The following is a 24,926-nucleotide window of genomic DNA, read 5'->3' on the forward strand; positions in this document are numbered from 1 at the left end:
TCACAATGTATCAGTTTCTTACGTGTCCATATGTTGATTTGATTGTAGCAACCACCACAACATCAACACTGACCCCTACATGATTTGCGTTTTTCTAAAATCTTATTCCATAACAGAATTGCATGCACCGCATTGATTCGCCCAGGTCAGTCAGTTGTTTTTGGTGAGCAGAGATCCCAAGTGGTGTGATGAGACCCATAATGATGCATTCTAATGCCAGGTATGAAGAGCCAAACTTGACGTTGTCCATTTGTGATTGGATCTCTGAGGACAGATATTAATATCTGGTCTGAACAGGACCTGATATGTCCCATTGGCAGAGGTGTTGAGGGAATTAGCCAAATTACTGGAAGATTGAATCCACTCTATTGTAAGTTAGCCCTGAATCTGATACTGTGCCTACGGAGTATTTAGTTATCTTTTAATTATATATTAATATGCAATATATGCATATGGATATATTATTGTCCAAAGGTGGAGTGTTCCAAATCAACCTTGTGTCCTTGAACTGAGGTTCAGTCAATAAGCCCTAGCTATGACTTCTGACCCTTTGCCAAATGAATATATACATATGATGAATAATTCTTCTGTGCCGCTGACTGGTGATCTACCCCTGGAATAGATGGACAGATGGCACTGATTTCATTATAATCTAAAAGGTCAGGGGAGGTGCTGAGGAGGGGAGGGGAGGTCATGACAGAAGAGGAAGACGGAACACGAGAGGAGCTGCTTAGGATAGTTTGTTCTAGCTTCCACTCCACTCCAACTGTCATCTTTCTTTAGTTTGGATTGTCTTTTTCTTTCTGCTATGTCAAGGCCTCTTTTCTGCCTTTCTTCCCCCATCATTATCTCTCACCATCTCTCTCTCTCTCTCTCTCTCTCTCTCTCTCTCTCTCTCTCTCTCTCTCTCTCTCTCTCTCTCTCTCTCTCTCTCTCTCTCTCTCTCTCTCTCTCTCTCTCTCTCTCTCTCTCTCTCTCTCTCTCTCTCTCTCTCTCTCTCTCTCTCTCTCTCTCTCTCTCTCTCTCTCTCTCTCTGCCTTGGAAAGAGACGATCCAGAAATAATCCCATAAATAAGAAATCAACGGCCTTTTCTGTCCCACCACATTACAGGCTTTTGATGTATGCTTTCTGCAGTAGTATTACTCACCAGCCTCAAATCAATGCTCTAATACCCCCTGCCACACACACACACACACACACACACCTCCACCCCCCCCTCTGCCAGATTGATTTCAATAGGAGTGACAACAGTGGAGAGAGGTGCACAACACATCTGCACACTGTAGGCCATTTCCCCAAATACTAACAAAGTATCGGTAAGTTATGTTTTGACAGTTGCATGGATTCAGTAAGATGCCTGCTATCCCACAGGCCCAGAGGGTGTAAAGGGATAATGTCTGATTTCAAGTTTGGCATGTTAAAAGCTCTGTTAAACCCAACTAGTCTGTTTTTAAAAACGCGACACCAAAAAATAGTTTGCAAACAAAAACTAGTGTGAATTTGCATTGTAAAGCAAGTGTCAGGTGAAATAACAAAGGACCAACTTTGTAAGGTCTACTCCACTTTCTTACACTGCATTATATATTTAAGCAATGTCCCCACAATCGGGTCCAGACTTTCCCCGGAGTTTGCCTTTCACACATAAACAATGCAGTAGGAGATTCTCCAGGCAGCTTTGTTCACAACAATCTCTACATCGTTCTGGTGAGTGGGGGTGCAGCAGGCAGAGGCAGCACGTACTGTATCAATTCCCCAGTGAAGATCCTGTATGGCTCCCCTTTTCCATCCTGAGACATTTCTAATCCTTTTGTTTGTTTTCTTTCATTTTGTGTCTGTTACGTTTTTGGAAATGTCATCAACTTGCTCGCGGGGAATCCTTTGGAGGATCTCCTGATGTGTTCACACATCGGCTCATTATCCGGAGATGCATATCAGAAAGCAGCTTTACAGACAAAGTTTTACTGATTTCGCTGCTCAAATCTATTTTGTATATGTCTTTTTGCAGTGAAAGGTTATTTAAGGCGGACTCAGTTGGAGGCAGGTCCTCCACCTTATATAACCCTGTCGCGGCCTAAGTGACCTGAGAGTTAAAACTGTTCGTGCTACCTAAGTGGTTCTATCTCTTCTCCTCACCTCTGTGTCATCACATAATATGTTGCTCCTGCAGTCCAGGGAGAACACGCTCTTAAATGAAGCATGAACCCACAGTTGAGGGTTCTGTAGAAAGTGCTTTCTTTGCTCACCAAATGTTGAACCTGCTCTTTAGCCATTTGAAAAGCAGCACAGCGAGATGCCAACACTAAATTTGTTACAGTGAAGGTTCGATCACATCCAAATCACACAAGGCAGGGTTAGGGTTAGAAACACACATTATTTTGTGTGTTTAATCATTACATATAGTAGTTTTAAATATTGTTAAATATGAACAGAAATATTGATTCAATTTAAGCAGCAAGGGGCTTCAGTGGTTAGCACAGAAAGAAGGTTCCCAGCTTACATCCAGGTTCAGCTGGGGTTTGTGGATTTTGCATGTTCCCCCTGTGTCTGTGCAGGTAATCTCTGGGTACCCCGGGCTCTCCCCACAGTCCAAAGCAGTGGTCATCAGATTAGGGATTGGGTTGATTGGAGACTTCAAATATACCACAGGAAAAAACGTGAATGGTTGTTTATCTCTATGTTGTCCCTGTGATACACTGGCGACCTTTCCAGGCTGTGCCACGTCTCTCGCCCATTGTCTGATGAGATTGGCTCCATTTCCTCCCACATATTAAGTGTAAAGATCATTGATGGATGGATAAACAGATACATAAATGGATAGATGGTTCCTTGGCCAACAGCCTGACTTTAAATTTTGATTAATTCGCTGTTAAACAGGAACAAAATCTCCATACTGATGGTATCAACTGGATTATCATACTGTTGGAAAATTGAACAATCCTCCAACTCCACAGTCACAGGTCTTGTTGCACTGTGGTTACTGTTGGCACCAGGTCGTGATAAGGAAGAGAAATATGGACTAAAACAGACGATAGCCCTGCTGCATCCCCAGGCCTGGTGCCATGGCTGTTCATACGCTTCATGTGACAAGGTGCTGTCATAAAGGATGAACTCAGGGAGCAGAACAGATTTCATGATCGACAAATACGTGACTCGCTAAAGCTGTAGTTTTTTGTTTTACTTCCATCTATCCTAAAGCCAAAATATGCTGCAACGCAAGCATGAGTAGATCCCTAGATATAACCAGCTTTGAGTTTTAATTCTACTGTAATGGCTTTAAATGCCAGAAAAATTTCATCATGACACCCAAACAAACCTTCCACTGCTCATAGGTAGATTCATATACAATGTAGCTGGTGGAAGATGTCTACTGTCATCTCCACTAAGGATTGCCTTTTTAAAAACAAAAATGATAAATTGATGTGTTTACAAGAGATCATACAGCATCTGTGAATGTGACTGTGTCCTCACCTGGCCCTGTCAGAAATGCCTGTCTGCTATTCACTCTGTGCCTCCCAACTGGAAAAAAGGTTAAACTCTGGATCAGTGGTTAAGGTCAGGGTAAGGTTTAGACAAGTAGATATACTAATTACCATCATTCCTATCTTTGTTTCAAGCGTCTACAGTTAAATTTGGGCAAAAGGAGCTAAAAAGGAATCAACAAAATAAAATTTACTAAAACAGAAAACATGGAATTAGAAATAAATACAAGCAAGATCAGATATAACGGAAGAGATGGGTAATAATCCATGTGCTTTTTGCTGCTCTTTCCAGCTCTGTATCTTGTAGGAGATCATGGATTTGTAATGTGAACGTGAACGGAGCTCAGGTTAAATTATGTGATGTCCTTGGCTGATAAAGCCAATGGCAATTATCGTGTGGCGCAGAGAAATACAAGGTTCTTGCGATACAGCGAGAGTGTACTTCCTGTGAGAATGATACACTCTGGGTGTGGAGCGAGACGATCGATCCGTCGATAATCTCATCGCTGAGATTTTTCTCACAGAGTAGTTAGCAGTGATGTTGCACTCCAATAAAAAATCCATGTCGATGCCTTGCTAAGTCGTCCGCCTGCAGTGAGCACGGCTGAATCGCTGACACTGCTTGCATCAAGATGAGACTCCACTGTGGGAGCAGACTCAGACACACTCTCTTCTGTGATTTGGACAGTGCCTCTCAGTGTGCTGTGCCAGGACAAGCAGAGACGTGCTTGAATGTTTGCTCACACTGCAGCCGAAGGTGTTCTATTTACCTATGCATCAACCCCTCCCCAGGTGTGTGCTGCTAAATCACATAGTGAGGCCTGTAATTGGAGAAAGAGACACAGCGTGACCTCAATGATTAGTTTGCTGCAGCTTCCTCACAGTCCAAAAGTTCTTATTTAATACCTGTTAAACAAGCAGTTGTAGAAGCAATGGTTTCTGTCAGCTTTAGATCATGGTGACGTGTTGTACAGGCAGGCCTCAGCCCTAAAGCCCCTGGATGTCGTCTACTATTCTGCACTCACCTACTCCGTGTATACCTTTGTTAGGTGGACCTCTCTCTTTCTGTCCTTCATATATTATATCCATGCTAGCTCAGCCCACTGGACTACATGACACTGAGACAATTAACTGACTTAAATTGTATTTCCCTCGACCTCTCACAGAGCTTAAGATCTGTATTTGGCTTCTTTGCAGCATCCACTTAGAATTCATTACAACTCTAGGCCGTTTTCAATCCACGATATCAAACATTCACAGCATTTGTACCTGATTTAGTCGGTTTGCATAGTAGATGAGGGCTTTGGTCTCAAAGATGTTTTAGTTAAAATAAAGACATTTGAAGATACTGCACACTTCGTTGTGTTTTTGAGCTGTAAACTTAATGATATGACTGTTCTTTGAGGAAACACCCTCTAGTCAAAGGGGGGCACCACCCACCAACAGTGACCACTTGTGAGTGGGAATCTGGAAAGCTGTGTTCATTTTAAAATCTTTGAAACCAAACCCCTAAACCACCACATGATCTACCATTCAGAGACTTCCCCCATCCATCAGCTGCCTCTCTCACTCACACACACACACACACAACGTTTGAACCCCTGGCAGAGGAGGCTGTCTCAGCTAGTGGTTCAAACGGGATAACCACGCTCCTCCGATACAACTAAGCCCCGGCTGTTCCAGCACCAGTCAGCTGAGGTTCAAACGACTCGGGATCATCATGGTCTTGGCCGTCAGTAAACTGTGGAGGCAAAAGCCTCTGCTTGACTCGAAACGTCTGTCACAAGAACAAAACGTATCTTCAGCCAGCTAATCGATGCGTTGTATGTGAAGAAGAATTGATTTGAAAAATTTGCAAGAAATTCAAAACATTTAGAACAAGGTAAGATAAGATCAGACTTAAGCCGTACCATAGTCATAATTTTGATTGATATACTAATCTTTACCGAATAAGATTTTATTAACAATATCCTATTACCATACGTTAATACCTTCATCAAAACAGTGGGGAAATTTTACAAAGGCATTCATTTTCATGTCTTAGTTGATCAAACATCATTTTATGAGACGGATGGGTACTCAATAAGGTTTGTGTGAGACTTTGAGGCAGCCGTATGAAACAGGTGAAGGCCCAGCAGAGCTTATCGGAGGGTATTCTGTGTACTGCCGTGGCCAAAAGTTTAGAGAATGGCACAAATATTCATTTTCACAAAGTTTGCTGCCTCAGTTTTTATGATGGCAATTTGCATATAGTCCATAATGTTATGAAGAGTGATCAGATGAATTGCAATTAATTGCAAAGTCCCTCTTTGCCACGAAAATGAACTTAATCCCCCAAAAAACATTTCCACTGCATTTCATCCCTGCCACAGAAGGACCAGCTGACATCATGTCAGTGATTCTCTTGTTAACACAGGTGAGAGTGTCGCCGAGGACAAGGCTGGAGATCACTCTGTCATGCTGATTGAGACAAAATAGCAGACTGGAAGCTTCAAAGGAGAGTTGTGCTTGAAATCAATGTTCTTCCTCTGTTAACCATGGTTACCTGCAAGGAAACACTTCCAGTCATCATTGTTTTGCACAAAAAGGGCTTCAGAGGCAAGGATATTGCTCCTAGTAAAATTGCACCTAAACCTACCATTTATCTGATCATCAAGAACTTCAAGTTAAATTGTTGTGAAGAAGGCTTCAGGGCACCCAAGAAAGTCCAGCAAGCGCCAGGACCGTCTCCTAAAGTTGATTCAGCTGCAGGATAGTGACACCACCAGTGCAGAAGTTGCTCAGGAACGGCAGCAGGCAGGTGTGAGTGCATCTGCACGCACAGTGACAAGACTTTTGGAGGATGGCCTGGTGTCAAGAAGGGCAGCAAAGAAGCCACTTCTCTCCAGCAAAAAACATCAGGGACAGACTGATATTCTGCCAAAGATACAGGGATTTGACTGCTGAGGACTTGGGTAAAGTCATTTTCTCTGATGTGTCCCCTTACCGATTGTTTAGGGCATCTGGAAAAAAGCTTATCCTGAGTAAAAAGGTGAGCGTTACCATCAGTCCTGTGTCATGCCAACAGTAAAGCATCCTGAGACCATTCATGTGTGGGGTTGCTTCTCAGCCAAGGGAGTGGGCTCACTCACAATTTTGCCTAAGAGCACAGCCATGAATAAAGAATGGTACCAAAACATCCTCCGAGAGCAGCTTCTCCCAACCATCCAAGAACAGTCTGGTGACGATCAATGCCTTTTCCAGCATGATGGAGCACCTTGCCATAAGGCAAAAGTGATAACTAAGTGGCTTGAGGAACACAAAATCGACATTTTGGGTCCATGGCTAGGAAATTCCCGAGACTTTAATCCCATTCAGAACTTGTGGTGAATCCTCAAGAGACGGGTGGACAAACAAATGCCCACACATTCTGACAAACTCCAAGCATTGATTATGCAAGAATGAGCTGCCATCAGTCAGGATGAGGCCCAGAAGTTAATTGACAGCATGCCAGGGTAAATTGCAGAGGTCTTGAAAAAGAAGGGTCAACACTGCAAATATTGACTCTTTGCATAAACTTAATGTAATTGTCAATAAAATCTTTTGACACTTATGAAATGCTTGTAATTATACTTCAGTATACCATAGTAACATTTGACCACACTTTGTGAAAACCAATACTTCTTTGGTCTTTCTCCAAACTTTTGGCCACAGCCGTAGATAGTATTTTAATCCTTCTTCTACAGCATCTTTTTAGCATCTTTATACAAAGTCCAGATTTTATATGGGTATGCAGTTTATTTTGTCTTAAACATAAAAAATTACACGCAGAGGCTAGGAAACTATCAGAGACATTAAGAAACTCACAACTAATCAAACTTCCCTTTCTTATGCTGGAATAACATAACTGCAGTGCGTTAATAATAAATACCTACCTTCATTTAAATGTATTTTTGTCTGTTTCTACAGATGACGGCAGAAGCCATTCTCCGCCTGGTCAACGACCCTGTGCTGCCGTTCTACCCTCTGGACATTGCCCTGGATGTACAGAACAAACTCAAAGGTAACACTACTGAAAACAGTGGGGGAAGGAGGTAAACTGGAGAGGTGGGCGATCTATCCTAAAATATCAAAATTATGTTTGATATTCGAAGACGGATTCTGGTGTGATGAAGAACTATTCTAGTTTCAGTTTCTCTCGTCTAGGTTGTACCCATTTCATCAACAGACAGCAAACAGTGGTCCATTATCTTGAGCACATATGTGCACAGTGTGCACTCTTTTTTTATATCCCTCTTGAAGTTGTCATGACATGAAAACTCAAACATTAACATTGGTACACAGGTTGACTTCTAGCTGCCTCTGTGCAATGCAATTTAGTTTGAACACCTAAATAAGGGAAATAGCTCAGACAGACTCTCTGCTACTTAAGTTCATCAGTAAGGAATTAAAGCATGGTCTCAGAGGTGGAAGGTAGAAGTTTAACCACTCTGCACAATGTCTGCTAGCCTTCAAATCATTTTTTGGGGATTAAAAGGTATTAAGATTGAGCCCATATTAAAGTACATAAGCCGCTTTAACAGTAATAGTATAAAATCAATTTCTGTGATTCTGACCCTATGATGCCTGCCCCATCCTGATTTGTGAGTGGTACATGTGCATCGCTGAACGCGTTCCTTTTCATTTGGGCGCCCATTTCAGGTTATAGCTGCCACACTCCCTGTGTGAACTGCACGTCTCAGGCACATCTCGTGGGTGTGAGACATGCTGCTCCTGTAGATGGACAGGGTTTCCCCGTTCCCCTGGGTTCATATGTTGTTATGTTGTTGTAGACCGACAGTTCCACACCTATACATACATAGTCAAGTAAATGACAGGGAGCACACAAAAATAGTGTTATTCTAGATGGAACACAGCAGTATGCACAGCATTGTGTGTGTGTGTGTCTGTGTGTGCGTGCGCTCAGTGACTGCTTTCTTGGACTGTTATGCAGAGCCATAACTCGTCCTCAAAGTCCTGTGAGCCATCTTCTGCATCAATCCCTACACTCTCCAACAGACATGAATAAACAGAAAACACAGACACAAACACACACAGAACCCAAAACTCTGCACCATACTTGCAAAAAAAATACTTCATTGGAAAGTTTTTTATGTACACACACACACACACACACACACACACACACACACACACACACACACACACACAGCCTCTTTCTCGTCTATTATAATGATTTAGTGTTGGTTCATCTGTTGAGCTGAACTTATCGATTCCTCTTCTCATGATTCTACAGCAAAACAACCTTGATTCCTGCATTTGTAAAATTCAAGTGCTCGACATCTTTCTTCTCTCTGCTTCAACCTTGGACCTTCACAGCTCTCTCTGAAAGTTATTCTTCATCTCTCTCCTTTTGTTAAGTCTCTTTATTTCTACTGTCTGCAATTTTCTCTCCCTATGTTCCCTCTATTTCTTTCTTTCTTTTTCTTGCTGCAGTGCCCTTGGCTCAGATACAAATACAATGATTTAAAGTGGAATCATAAACACAGTGATACATTCAGTATGCACAGGCAGAGAAGGCCACTTGTCATTGGTATATTTTCTCTTAAAGCCTGCACAGACCAACTGTTAAACACAGTAGATCTTTTTTGCTGGGGTTATCGACCTCTGCAATATCACAGGACACAGGGCATCACACAGTTCGGTATTTTCATGAATCATTTAAATATGCGGACTCGTGTCTGGGATCTAACAAGAGTTAACTCTGCTCTATTGACCTTATGCATCTTGCCCATTTCTTTCTTCTCTGTTTGCAGCTTTGTCTCTTAACTTCTGTTTGCCTCCGCTTGCTATGATAAATACAAGTCGAATTGTACTGTATGGGTTCCACTCAGTGCTCATCATGTTATGGTATAAAGCATGAGACTGTATCCAAGGTATAGAAGACTCTGACAGGGGGGTTATGATGTTTGCCCATCACTCCCCATTATTTTGATGTATTCATATATGGGGTGAAGTCTGAGCTTATAGATGCCAAACACTACCTACAGTGCCTTGCATAAGTACTCACCCCCCTTGGACTTTTTCCCATTATGTACTGTTACTAACTGGAATTCAAATAGACTTAAATAAACTTTTTCCCGTTTGATCAACAAAACATGCATAGTACTTTGGAGGTGCAAAATAAATGTTATTGTGACACAAACAATAATGAGAACAAAAAAGTTGACATCTGTTGGGTGCATAAGTATTCACCCCCCTGTGTCAATACTTGGTAGAACCCCCTTTCGCTGCAATTACAGCTGCAAGTCTTTTGGGGTATGTCTCTACCAGCTTTGCACATCTAGAGATGGAAAGGTTTGTCCATTCTTCTTGGCAAAAAAGATGAAGCTCAGTCAGATTGGACGGAGACCGTCTGTGAACCGCAATCTTCAAGTCTTGCCATAGATTCTCTATTGGTTTGAGGTCTGGGCTTTGACTGGGCCATTTTAAGACATTAACATTCTTTAATCCAAACCATTCCTTTGTAGCTCTGGCTGTATGTTTAGGGTCATTGTCCTGCTGGAAGATGAACCTCCGCCCCAGTCTCAAGTCTTTTGCAGACTGCATCAGATTTTCTTCAAGGATTTCCCTGTATTTGGCTCCATCCATCTTTCCCTCTATTCTGACCAGTTTCCCTGTACCTGCTGAAGAGAAGCATCCCCACAGCATGATGCTACCACCACCATGTTTCACTGTTGGGATGGTGTGCTCAGGGTGATGGGCAGTGTTGGGTTTTCGCCACACATAGCGTTTTGCATTGAGGCCAAAAAGTTCAATTTTGGTCTCATCTGACCAGAGCACCTTCTTCCACATGTTTGCTGTGTCTCCCACATGGCTTCTGGCAAACTCCAAACGGGATTTTTTATGGATCCCTTTCAACAATGGCTTTCTTCTTGCCACTCTTCCATAAAGGCCAGATTTGTGGAGTAGACGACTAATAGTTGTCCTGTGGACAGATTCTCCCACCTCAGCTGTGGATCTCTGCAACTCCTCCAGAGTAACCATGGGCCTCCTGGTTGCTTCTCTGATTCATTTTCTCCTTGTCCGACTCTTCAGTTTGGGTGGACGGCCTCCTCTTGGTAGGTTTGCGGTTGTGCCATATTCTTTCCATTTTCTTATGATGGATTTTATGGTGCTCAGAGAGATGTTCAAAGCTCTGGATATTTTTTAAAACCTAACCCTGCTTCATATTTCTCCACAACTTTATCCCTGACCTGTTTGGTGAGCTCCTTGGTCTTCATGATGCTGTTTGTTCAGTAATGATCTCCAACAAACTCTGAGTCCGTCACAGAACAGGTGTATTTATACTGAGATTAAATTGCAGACAGGTGGACCCTATTTACTAATTATGTGACTTGCAAATGTGACTTGTGAATGCAATTGGTCGCACCAGATCTTTGTTAGGGGTTTCACAGTAAAGGGGGTGAATACATATGCACTCAACACTTTTCAGATTTTTATTTGTAAATAATTGTGAAATCCATGTAATATTTCCCCCCACTTCCAAATGATGCACTATTTTGTGTTGGTCCATTACATAAACTCACGATGAAATAAATTTTAATCTGTGGTTATACCATGACAAAATGTAGAAAAGTCCAAAGGGGGTGAATACTTATGCAAGGCACTGTATATTCTACTACTGCAATACACTGTCTGACGGAAATATAATATAGATAGTATATCAAATTCAAAATCATAATATAAAAGATAGTAATCTATGTAGTCAACAGACAACCATAATTAAAATGTCAGCTTGCAAAGTCAGATGCAGTATTATCTGAACAGATTTAAATGTAATCTAAAATATCAATATTAATTAATACTCTTTGCATGTGAAAGCATATTGGGGGGAATTATAATATGCTGTGTAAATATTTCAGCTGCAATATGCCTACAGGGACATATGAGGGATTGGGTATCTTTAGGGGCTTAATGAATATTATTTACTGTAATAACATGAAATATTGTTTAAACTAAAGTATAACTATTGTCAATACAGTTACATGTTACATCTAGAAGAGTGGTCTTCATTGTGCAAGTTAAGTCCAGTGATTTACATATGCATCACCCAAAGCGTGCAACTTGCATAGTAAGAAGAATGGAGCCTTTTAGTCAAGGTCTGAACTGATCCCTGTGAAAATTTACATTGCCAAATATTCAGAAGTTAACATGCTGTAAAACCCCTGAGGCCTTCTGAGACGAATTCAGCTCATCAAGTCACAGCCTCAGAGCGTGCAAGGACTCTGTCCTTGAATATTAAGATGACCTTTGAAAGACGATGCACAAGAAAGGCTTTGGTATACATTTAGCTGGCATGCCTGCTTCCCTTGCGAAAAAACTCAGAATATCCAATGTTGCTTTTGTTATGCACCAAGATACACCTCCAGAGCAAGATTCATGAATGCCTAAACAGTTCAGTGCTCAAGTCGCTCCGTTCCGGATTAGCTGTGGATTTACAATAAGAATATTTAGACTGTACAGAATTTCTTCTTCATGTGATGATAGTATAAGTCAATACCAATGTTTGTCATCACGCTGAGATCAGAGATTGATAGGGATGGAGCTGGAGAAAAGCTCTCCACCACATGTGCTATAGCTCCAACTTCAGTTTCATGCATTCTACTATTAAGGCACTCGCTCAGAGGCTCAGGTTCACTGGCTGTAGGCGCTGTCCTATTAAGGCCTAGATTGAGTGGTTTTGCTTCCCCGACTGAGACTAATGGACAGATTATGACCTGAGAAGGAGAGCGAGCGAGATGACTGATTATTATACCTGCCTGTAGCCTCTGTCTGTTTCTTCATCACTTTGTACCTCATTGTCTTCTCTAGGTTTCTCTCCTCTATCAGCTCAGTTCAAAATGCACTGTATTGGCATGAAGCTTCACCTTCTTGGCATCTTTGCATTTTCATGCTGAGTTGAAGAGCGGTGCCACAGCAGTGTGTCATTTCATCAAGGCTAAACGGCTTCCTCATCCAGCCAAGCTACAAATGACAGAAATACACCATCAATTAGCAAAATGATATAATACAGCTTTTAGTCTATAATCGTGTTAGATATATGCACTCATTATCTGGTCTGTTTTATTAGGATCTGAATATTTTATTGTCCTTATACACCTTAAATTATGTGAACTACTGACTCAATTTAAACCTGGCATTAAAAGGTATAATATAAGATATAATGTGGCCACAATGAGAGCTGACTGAGATCTGATCACTTTGTCCAGCACGTGTCACTTCTTCCTCTCATTTGTCCCAAAAAATAACACACAACAAAAAAAAGATAGAAGAGGAAGAACAAAAAAGATGGACACAACCCATGAAGCTGCATCATTGTGTTTACTTGCTCGAGAAAAAGGTTTCTTTGACAACCGGTCTCGTCTTCACTCCATACCTGAGTGTCTTGTATGGTGTCCCTAGTGGAGGACTTAGGAGAGGAGTGCTTCTTGTGTTTACCGGCTAATGGCAGCTAGCTGCCCAGGTGCTGCAACCTTGGTTGCAATTACAATTTCTGCACTTCCACAGTAATTTTATATAGCTTGAAAATGTAGTTGCATTCACAGTTGCTTTTAATGTGATCACAATGAGTCCATGACCTCTGGAAATGGTTTGACTGATCAGGGAAGCACTATCCCACTGCATGCAAATACTGTCACAGTTTCAAGTTGAATTTGAATGTCAGGGCTGACTGACATTTTTTTTACATTTGATGAATCGGTCACCATTTACTTCAATTGTATTGGATTTGGCTGCAACACTGTTTACCCCTGAAACTCAAAAAGTGTTTTTATAGACTTAAACACTTCACCCAACCCTCAATTGGCATAGGGTTGAATAGATGATGAGTGAATTTAAAAGGTATCCCTCATTCTGGCAAAAAATTTGGGTAAGTCGGCAAAAGTTTCAACCTTTTAGTAATACTATGCTAGTTTATTTCACAGGCCCAGAATAAAAAAAAAAGTTGTTCAAAAGTTGTAAAAAAATAGGGTAAACAAGATCAAAATCAATCTCCAGAATTGTGCAGTTTAAACAAAAGATGTGAACAAGGCAAGAGAATTGCGGTTCTCAATTTTGGGCTTGTGTTATAAAATCATGACTATAGGGAACTGGCTTTAAAATGATTGTGTATTCTGTACACATTTGGACATCATGTATCTACACTTCACCCCCTAGTATTTTCCTTATGCTTGCATTTAGTTATGCTATTTCATCAGATGTGTGTAATTAGGATGAGGTTGCTTGTGACAGATTTGGGGGTCTTTATTGTGGTTATTAAATTGGTATTAAATTTAATTCCAGGTAGCATTATAAATGTCTTTAAGTTATAAATTTGAATGTGTGAAACGTGTAGATACGCTCAGTGATTTATGTCGAGCAGCTTCTGTTCCACCAGAAAGCAGGTGGGAGAGAGCTTTTATCTCTGCTGGTTAAAAATACAGAGAGGCACCAGATGGAGGAGAAAGAAGAGGAGGAGGAAAAGGACAGTGAAATAAATACTTTTTGATGTGTGTGTGATAACACATAGTGGTATAAATAATGCGTGTATTGTTTCGTTGAGTGGTTCGCAACCTTTTGGAGTCACTACCCGTCAGAATAATCAGGTTTGTCAGGTGACCCACCAGAGACACCTCCTGGTGGCCCGAGGCTTGAGCTGGAACTTTCCTGTGAAGCCATTTCCCCATTTTGTTCAATGTGATATTTGTTGTTGTTGTGTCCATTCAGAAACTCATGTGTTAGTTCACTTTGATTTTCACAAACCCTCTATATAAAATATATTCTGAGACAGACTGAATTATAGGAAAACTATGAACATTTTGAAAAAGATGGTAGAATTCTGGATCCACCCCCTGATGTGGATCACCAGATTTCCATTCTCCTCTGACCCATACTGAACCCTTCAACTAAGTTCCGTGGATATCTGTTTGGTTGTTTGTGATATATCTTGCTTAAAAACCAACCAACATACAAACAGACAGGAGTGAAAACACCACCTCCTTGTCAGATGTGATCAAGCCAAATTTAGCAGTTAGAACATACATCAGTGTGGTAAGGACTAACTAACATGACAGAACATCTTTGACAAAAAATTTACTTGGTATATACTAAGTATGGCCCATGTTCCATCCATGAACATGCAGGAGGTGGAGTTTTTTTTTTTAAATCAGTAATGTAGCCAGCCAACAGGGGTCGATCAACGTGATTTGGCTTCACTTTTGGGAGCTGTCTTGTCATCATCCATCTCTATAAACAGTCTATGGAGCAGACAAACATGTCTTCTCACTTTTGCTCTGTGTTTTGGGGTTTGAATAACAACACGACTACCAAACTCTGGGGATGTATCTCAGAGTATTCTGCCTTCACACATTTGCTCAATGGAAAGGAGAATTTGTAATTTGATTTACACGCAGCTGTCAGAAAAGGCGACTTTGAACGCATTTTTACAAAGTGATTTTTGAGAGATAATGTCCCTTTCATAATTTCCTGATATTTGTTACTTATTTTTCAAATCCGAGGATGATGGAAATATCGTTTCCCACTTAGCTACTCATAACTGCAGTGTGAAAGACATGAAGTGAACGTGGCATCGAACACCACATGCACCACTCTGACTTTTGGAGAAATCCAAAGCTCTGACAGGTCTACCCTGCTTAGTTACAGTTGCTAAGCTATGGTTGTCCAAACGCTGTTCAGAGGAGGCATTTTGCAAAGGTTTGCAAAATTTTGAACAGTAGCTTTATTTTGTCTCAGTTGAAAATGAGAAGCTGCTCATATTCTACTTTAAAAAGTTTTACCATTTGTTTTGTAAATTGAGAGAAAAACAGATGTGTTTTTGAAAAGTCTGATTCAATAACCCATTGTGAGAAGACCTATTATGTCATAATGCTAAAACAGAAGCTGTGTAGGAGACAGCAGCATTTTTAATCCTGGCCATGTGAGCTCCATCAAAATTCAACCTTGATTTACATATAACTGCGTTTTATCGCTGAGATATAATTTTAAATGTTCAGGACACATGGTGAGGTGAAAAATAGAGTACAGCTGCTGAAAGTGTCTCTCTGTGGGAGTAAAATGTCACTGAATGTGATCGAGAGTTTGCCAGCACACAGATTGTGATAAATAAGTGAAGGTACAGGTTGTGCACATGTGTGTTTATGTGCCGCGTCTACACAAGTGGCTGGTGACACATGCACTTTTGTGGTCTATCTAATCATTATATTTTGGGGAATGTGAAATTGCTGTTTGGGTGTGTGAGTAAAATGGTTGTGTCTGTGTGTGAGTGTGTGTTTTTGTAAATGTGTGTTTCTGGTCCCTGGGTGTTTTAGAAGCCCCCTGTGAAGCAGAGGCCCAGTGATATTTAATGGATTCTTCTCAGCCAGCATGAAGTACTGCAGTATTCATGAGTGGCAGTCATGGAGGGGACTCAGATCAAACAACCAGTGCTAATTGAAACCCAAAAATCTTTTGTTCAACTTCCCTTATCGCAATTATCCTTTCTTTTCTCTTTCTTTTTTTTTATATAAAACTGGCTTTGGTCTTGTCTGATCTGACATAAATCTCCATGAATTTGCTGAAGTGATAGTGCTCAGTAGCAGAGCTTCCTTTTGTCCTCAACAGCAATAACATAGAAAGGTAGAATAGTAAATTGCCGACATGCATGAAGTACAATTCATCTGCAGTTGTTCACGTTGTATTTTGAAAAATGCTACTTTATAGGGTATTGTCAAATTTTTCTGTCCTACCTGACGTAATATAAATGACTTGACTTTTTTGTTGGCTCCATTGTCATGACAACTATGCCTTTAAGTTATCTGTATTAAAGGTTAGCTAGAGTCAGTCCCCCGTCAAATATCCTAGGTTTAATCCATTGACAAGAGGGCAGTTAATGATGAGAATAATGCAAACAGGTAACATCAGATCCCTTAGTTGGCAGAGTACGGTTCTGAGATCAGATGTAAGTAGAGATATGTGTGGCACTGAAGTATGTCTTATAATCTAATTTATGATTTAGCTTGAACAGGTCAAACCCAATTAGCTTCATCGGTCTAGCTTCATCGGGGCAAGCAAGCATGAATTGCTTGCCCTGATGGTACAACACTACAGTCTGACACTGTGTACGCAAACAGGTTGATAAAGAGTGTTAAAGTTGTATGTAAGAGTGATTTGGAAAAACTTTGAGAAAAAACACTATTTTCTTGTATCAGGTATGAACAGACTATTAGGTAGTCACATGATAAATTAGTCTGCCTTTATTCAGATCAAGATTTTCACTAATGAATTCTTTAAATTATTACACCACTATTGTAAATAAATCTATTTGCATATAAAAATGTGGTTAATATACAGTATATAAACTAGTATGTGAAGTTAATGCTTCTTTAGCCTGTGTGTTCTGTTGCGCCATCCAAAGGGGAGAAATTACAGGGAAGAGAGTGGATGACTGCAGTGTTTACCAACAGCCCTGAGCTAAGTTGAACATCCTGAACTGTGAAAAATAAAAATCCACTCATTATCTACTCACCACTATGCTGATGGAGGGGTGGGTGAAGTGTTTGAGTCAACAAAAACCTTTTGGAGTTTCAGCGTTGCATCAAATTCCAATACAATTCAAGTAACTTCTTCAACTGTAATAAAACAACATAAAGAAAAAGTCATCCAAATGTCTTTAAGCCCGGACATTGAAATTACCTAACTATCGCTTGGGATCCACACCCGAGCACGGCTAGTTAAGCTGTTTCAGATTGTATGATTTTAACCTGATTCGATTTACACCTGGACTAGTGTCCACACATTGAAGTCTGAATGAGATCTGGTCGCTCTGTCCGGCTTACTCATCCTCACATTCTCCTCATTTGCACAGGTCAAAAAAATAACAAACAACAAAAATATTGAACCCCCACGCACATCGGGTTGAAACCGCTGATGAGATGAGCACACAAGAGTATAAATATGTAGTTTCCTGTGTCCATTAAGTGGTGCTATGCCTGAATAGTATAATGTCACTGAGTGTTGTCTCTGGGACAGGACTCCTGTTGATCATTAAGTTTGAGACAAGATCTGACCAAGCTCAAAATACATTACATCAACACCACAGACCTACCATCAATCAAATGCAGTCTTCCAATAACTTTTCATCCCTTAGGTCTCTAGATTGTGTGCACCAATTTGCCAGTGGGCCTGATTATGACTGTTGGTGGAATTCGTTAATAAAAGATGACCGGAGATTTCTAGAAATTGTAGACTTCCTGTTGGGTTTAGGCAAAGGCTCCAAGAGGCTTTTTTTGTATATCGGAGTATACATGATACCAATTTTTGTGCATCTAGGTGAAATGTACCTCGGGGGCGGGCCAGACAAGTGTCACAAGTTTCTGGAACCTTAAACTCCACAATATTGTGATTTATCTTGTCAGAAGAAGAAGAAGAATGACTTGCTTTGCAATAGGTTATTTGCACTGCCAGTTGCTGGGGCCCTTATTTGAGCCAGGATTTAAAAACTTTACATGAGTTAAGAATGAGGGTCCATTAAACAAACACAGTGCCCAAAGTCTATTAACATCGGTGTTTGTACAAAATACTGATGATATTCCATCAAATCAAAGTATCTCTGTACAGCTTTGTTGTTTTTTCTCTCTCTTCTCTGCCGCTGTTATCACAGGAGGCCAAGTCCCAACTGAACAGCCAAATGCAAACACACTCGCACAGGTCCCGGAGTGTCAACGGATGTGATGGATTACAACAATCAAACAATATTTCATGAGTCCCAGCTGGCTGCAAGGAGCTGGAGCCATTTAAATTTGTAGGAGAGAGCATTTCTCTTTGTCTATTTTTGTCCCAATTGTCTTCTCCCTGCCTCCGATGAGTCACGCTCTGCTTGCATAATGTAATGCACTCAGATCCAAAAGACGCACACAAAAACATTTCAAGGTTTGTCCATTAAGACCAGGATTTTGGAAGATGTTGATTTATCAACTTTTTGGGCATTTTTACTTGATAATTCTGCTACGATTCTCAACTTTTGACATGACTCAAAATCAAAAGTCACGGCTGCAATCTTAGTGACAATTAACCTTTCACAGGAAGTCTGGTACAAATTTGTCTAAATGGTGCTTTCATTATTTTTCTTTTCAGAAACCTTGCATGTACTGTACTTCTTGTCTCGTATTATGTCTTACATGGTCAGGAACAGACCCTTTTTTTCTGTCTGCTGAATGGACCTTTTTAGGACTAAGTAGTCACTTAAAAGTAGAATATAAATGTTGGATACTTTTTCATAATTTCCTCCAATTCACCTTCTAGACCAGGGGTGGGAAATTCATTTTTCCCAAGGGGCCACATGAGAAACATGGGCAGCTGTGGAGGGGCCGGACCAATAGGTTGAATGTAATTCTACTCATATTAATTTGATAAGCTTCTACTGGTAAGAGTAAATGTTATGATTAGGCAATGAAAAAGTGAGGCAGGCAAAGTAATAACGCCATCATTATATCACACTTTAATCAACATTTACAAGAACAGTTGTGCAGTATTTCAATGATCAGCCTTAAATTAACTTTATACAAAGTGCTATTACTATTAGAAAATAGTCTAATCACCCCATTTGCTGTTTTTTTTTTTTTTTTTTTCTTGTTCAGTGAGAGAAATCTAGTCTGTGTTGGGCATGAACAACACTAACAATACTGCTTCAGTGTAAAGACTGCATCATGGCTTGAATTTACTATCATAAACCAGAATATAAAATCATTAACTGTCGTAATTCATTTACTTTTGCAGCCGATAAGGCTTGACGTGATCTATAACTGATTTAAATTATTATCCTTTTTTAATCATATGCTTTTGATGTCGTGACGATTACATTATGTAATGGCATCATTATGAAAAGAAGAAAGTAAGCATTTTGTTATTAGGGTTTACGCAATGCGCACAAAGGCTATGCATAGCCTCTATGATGTGTTTAATTCAACTGTTAATAACTGTCCATGCATGGCAGTTATGGTATAGTTATGGATAAAGACTTATCAAGGCTACATCAAATTAAAAAAACTGCAATAAATGTATCTAACCTCACGTAACCTTATTTACTAGTATAGTGGTTGTTCTAAACTTGCCTGTTTGGAATGGGCTGTTAGCTTGGCCTGTGTTAATGCTCCAGAGCTATTTTAGAATTAGTGCGTCCTCCTCAAACTGTTCTACAATATACTATCGCCTATTTATTTTCATTTTAATAAAAAATCAAACTTATCATGTGTCTAAATCTAATTCGACACTGCGCTTTATGGAAATTGCACAAAATATGTGATCCACATACAGCTCTGTTTGTAGAATAAGTAGGTTGATCATGGCGAATTCTTACTAACACCTGGAACCAGTTTGCAGCTCAGTCGATGAGAATGACAAAAAGTAGTTTAACCAACTGCACAAACAGGGAAGAAGGTATGCCATGTTCTAAATCTGAAATAAATCATACATTGAACTTAGCTACAGACCAAATCAAGTACATGGATATAAAAATGAAAAAATATGTAAGGTTTTACTTTCAGGCTAAGTGTTACTTTGCATAGAATAACTAAATCAGTTAAATAAGCCACTAAGAAAACAACATGTGAACTTTTCAAAATGATGGACTGATGATTCACCAGATCAGAAGCCAATTAATCTAAGGTCATGATACCATTTTCCATAGGTATCAGTAGCTGTAGAGGTTCAACAGTGCAGCACGATGAGCCCATATCTCCATCTTGATAGCACAAGCAACTGTATATGTGAAAGCGTCCAAACCACTGCAATGCAAATGTGCTTCACCGACACCTCTGCACTGATACTGTACATCCTCATGTCTGTTTGAGACACATCACTGCACCACATATGGAAATAAATGTTGATTTAGTTTTTCAATTGGTCACTCAGATTTACAGACGGATGCTATTCTTTTAGTAGTTCAAGACCAAAGATGGACATCATGACTTCTCCTCTAAAGTGAAACTATAGCATCATAGGCTGCCTCCTCCGTGATAGTGGATGGAACATGGAACAAACGACAACAAGACAAAATATGACAATTCTTTCTTTTGTCTTTTTTTCAAAGATCATTTCTGTTGTTTAGTTATTATCACACGGATGTTTGTCCAAGTGATAAGCTTTCTGGTACATTTGGTTCAATTACTTATTTGAGATTATATGAATGGGGAGCAACTGTATGATTGATAGCTGATTTGTTGAGTGCATAAACTGATAGGACTTTGCTACAGTGTCTCCATCCCCCTAGCTACTGTGTAGGATCCAAAAACATTTGTGATAAATGTGGCTTCATTTGTGGATAGTGGGAGAAAGTGGAGACAAATCTTTATATACAATGTACGTTGCAAAGTCCATGCAGTAATCTCTGTGTGTGTGTGTGTGTGTGTGTGTGTATTTTTGTGTGCATGTGTCTGTGTCTTGAGACCTATGGTTGAGACCAGTGGAGGAAATTGATTGGTTGCTACAAGTGAGAAAGGAAGGCATCTATCTGATTTATTATAATGAGCTTAGGCTTGTATGAGGATTTGGAAGCATGAGAAGAAAGTTTAAAATGATTCCCTGCAATGAACTTTGAGGCTGCAACTCGGGATATGTAGAGCATAGTGTCAGCGCTGCATGTGCTTTCTAATTTAGCTGATACCATGATGCCAAACACACGACCAGCAGCATGTCAGCGTGCCTCATGCCTGTCATCTCAGCAGGTGGATGGGGCTTGTTGAGGCTAATTAAACCTTTCCAGCAGTGGAGCCTGTCAGATTTAACGATGTCCTGACGAATTAGATGATACACCACATGTCTATTTATTATATATACCAGCTTCTCCTGGCAGGATCACAGGAAACCGATGCCAGCTTACAACAAGCGGGCTGATCAGTTACTAATGTTGTGTTCATCTATGTCACTGCAAAAGTAAACAAGGTTAAACAGAACTACAGCTGGAGAGAATGTTGGGGGAGAGGTAACCTAGTTGTTAACAGCTGCTTATCCTCTTATCCCCTCTGGTTTAAAGAATACTTGTACTACTGCATGAAAACATGTCTGTATATTGTTACACACTGAGATCAGGTCAAGTGGGTGCCAGTTAATAGAGGATGCACCAAGCTTAATTATGAGTCAGCAGCATATTCAAATCACTGAATATGTGAAATAACTAAATAAATTTTGGACTTTGAAAAATGTTTTACACAGGGAGTCTATTATAATAGGTTATTAGTTATTACACATGCTGTATCTTGAAAGTCAATGCAAAACAGTAACTCTTTCTTTTGTTTTCATCGGTGCATATTTGACACATTGGTTTCACAAGAGACACCTCCATCATCCCAGTCTGGTGCCCCCTCATTTTGGGCAGTGGCTGCCTTTTCCTCCTCCATGCACCATAGTGTATTGAAGCTCATTTAACACACTTTCAATCTAGTTTTCTTACATATCTCTCAGATAATTGTCTTGTAGTTGTCCTCACTGGTTGATTTTGACTAGGATGTTTTGATTCTGCTGCCGGACCTTTCTCGACCAGACTGCACACGAGAATCCAGGAGTGTATGTTTGCAAGTCTGCCAGGGACGTAAAAATGGGGCTTTTGCAAACAATAGATTGAGTTCTTGGTCCGGGTAACTTGGTAACAATGAGCAGGTTGAAAAGTTCCCATTCAGTGAAGCTGTTGATTACTAAAGAGACATTTTTGCTGAAGTATTTCACTTGTTTAAGAATGTCTTGGGTTTAATATCAGTGTTTCAAGAAGATGGACACACAGTGCTGGCTCTTTGAGCTCTGACTTTATTTAACCTCTTCCTTTGTACATCTGCACATTGTATGGTAGCATTATAGGACACGCCTATTCATTAGTACAATTTGATCCATTATTAGTTCCAACAGTCCAGTCTAACACGTGGCAACACCACAACAGTAAAGGAGCTGTCATTGGCTGGATGATTATAGGCTATGGCCACATTTTAATTTTTTTTTTTATATACGCTGTAATAGATGTGCATTGCTTTCAAAGAAGCAGTAGAAGATCGATTAGTTGTGCTCTCAATATAGCCCCCCATAGGGCGGCTGGGCACTGTATGAATGTGTGTGTGAATGGGTGAATGTAAAAAAATGTACTGTAAAGCTCTTTGAGTGGTCATCAAGACTAGAAAAGCGCTATATAAATACAAAACCATTTACCACTCTCGGGTCAAAGTTCACTGTGACTCTCATGAAGCACATTTTATCCTGGTGAACATGGTAATTCAGAACTGCCTTAAAGGAATCCCTGGAAGTATGACCTCGTCAGAATTATTGGTCAAAGGTCAGTGCTGCTGTGTGAACATTGTATCAGAAATGCCCAAAGATCATTTTCTTGCATCAGGCAACATTCACTAAGATTTATAGTTGACTTGATTAGAATATAGCCAAAGGTCACTGTGAACTAACAATACACATTTTTTGCCTCGTGAATGTGATATCACAGGTCTACCTTGAGAGAATTTCTCAAAATTTTGCAGAATTGCAGAGGTTTTGCTGAAAGATTTTTTTGTTTTAAGACCACAATGTTAACAAAACCACAACATCTGCCTTTCAATTTAAGTGTATGTTCCACATCTAGTTCTTTTACCCAATGCTTTTACATGTAAGTCAGCTTCGACAGAAACTGACATTTACATACCCTTTAAAGGAGAGTGTTTTTCACATGTTGTTTCTGTTACTTTATCTCCCCCCATATATGTGCCAAAGACAAAAGCGTGGTATCTCCATCCATGCTGTCCTCAGCCGCCTCCCTGAGAGACCACGCAGCTTTCTTCCAGTCAGAAACGATGCGGCCAGCCAATGACCCCAAAGAGCGTGACCCCTCCCACGTGCGAATGCTGAATGATGTGCTACGTGACCTGGAGAAGAGCTTCATCATTCCACAGACGCCGCCTGGAGTTTACAGGTAGGAGGAAACATGCACTCTCAGAGGTGTACCAGTGGTGCAGTGGTGTTTCATGTCACAGGTTTAATGTCAGCCTACTCCCATCACACACTCAGTAGTAGTGATGTGTGGCAATGACATTTATTATAATTTTAGAAATGTACACATTTTCTATACTCTCCCTTCAGCAAAAAGAAAAAAATACATAAACTTCCCGCCTTTCTGACCTCCTCCCATTCTCCTGATGTTTTTCACCGAGTGCCTAATCGTCTCATGCTGTGTCAGCCATTATTAAAATTCCCCAACCTCCATCTTTCTTTCATCGGGCGGATCCACATCTTTTTCAACTTGATCTACATACGGAGCAGAACAGCAACACTGTGACATAAAACTTGGGCTTTACACTGAACACTTATTTATTCCAGCTCACAAAGAAAAATGTAACATGTAAATAAATAACACGCAACTGTTTTTTTTAAAGCAGCAGCTTTTCCGGTCAGAGCAGCAGTAATTTATCGCTGTGCACAGCACAAGAAAGAGAGAGCTGCAGATTAGTTGATGGAGATATCTTAATCAATCGCTCCAGCTAAAGATTAAACAACAACTATTAATCATTTCAATTCACATGAGCTTGACTGATGGTGGGGACTCATAACAGTAACACCCCTGTTCTGTCTGATTTTAGCGTCCACGCTGTCAGGTATACATTTACACTCACACACCCACGCACCCAAACACACACACACAAAGCTCTTAGCCATATACTTTTCCACTAGATTTGAACAGAATAAATGGCCTCCGCTTTTCAGTGTTATTCACAGTTTATGGCAGTAATTGACATTTTAATTGTCCTAGACTTCCATTAGCATCCAATCTAAAATTAGCTGCTCTATCATGCTTGGGGAGCATTAAGACTTAATAGTACTCATTTGTAAAGGAAGTTACCATTCCCTCACAAGACTGAGACAATTAGACTAAGAGCACTAAGCAGTCTTTAGAAATGTTCTAGCTTAAACTGTTGCTATTGTTTCTACCCGACAAAATTGAAAGTACATTGTAAGCAACATGAAAACATTGTTGTGACATTCATGTGGCATAGCAGTGCAGATACCTGTTATTGGTATACTTATGGTTGTGTGCATGCTTCCTTTGTCTCTTAGCAACCATTACTTCATGAAACTGTATACTAAGACTTTAAATGCCTCTTCAGAGAATCTCGTCCATCTGTATTGGCCAAGTCAGGGCAGACCTTTTTCAGTTTTTGGTTTAGCTGTAAATACTCTAATCAGGGGTGCAGTAGCCACTGCCACTGAAAGGAGATTTGAGATAAGAAGTAGTCTTTGTCACTAAGAAGGTCAGTAGGTGGACCTGCTGTGTGTCCTGGGGGATTTAAACTCTGACTCAACTTTAAATGTCTTTTTACACTGTAGTTGTATAAACAGTCATTTTGAAGTACTGCTTTTTTGCTCATTTAAAGCACTGCCATTGAGTCCACTATCATAGAAAGCAAAAA

At 40.2% G+C, this 24,926-nt stretch overlaps 1 protein-coding gene across 2 annotated transcripts in view; it reads left to right on the plus strand.

Annotated features, from left to right (window-relative positions):
- LOC128448298 (inactive N-acetylated-alpha-linked acidic dipeptidase-like protein 2) overlaps positions 1–24,926 on the plus strand; it is a 447,438-nt gene that overhangs the window by 396,003 nt on the left and 26,509 nt on the right. For both annotated transcript variants that reach the window (XM_053430883.1, XM_053430884.1), the window contains 2 exons: positions 7,429–7,522; positions 23,236–23,434. In XM_053430883.1, coding sequence (XP_053286858.1) covers positions 7,429–7,522; positions 23,236–23,434 — 293 coding nt within the window. The remainder of the gene's footprint in view (positions 1–7,428; positions 7,523–23,235; positions 23,435–24,926) is intronic.

The sequence above is a fragment of the Pleuronectes platessa genome, chromosome 9 (genome assembly GCF_947347685.1).
Source record: "Pleuronectes platessa chromosome 9, fPlePla1.1, whole genome shotgun sequence".
In the NCBI taxonomy this organism is placed as follows: domain Eukaryota; kingdom Metazoa; phylum Chordata; class Actinopteri; order Pleuronectiformes; family Pleuronectidae; genus Pleuronectes; species Pleuronectes platessa.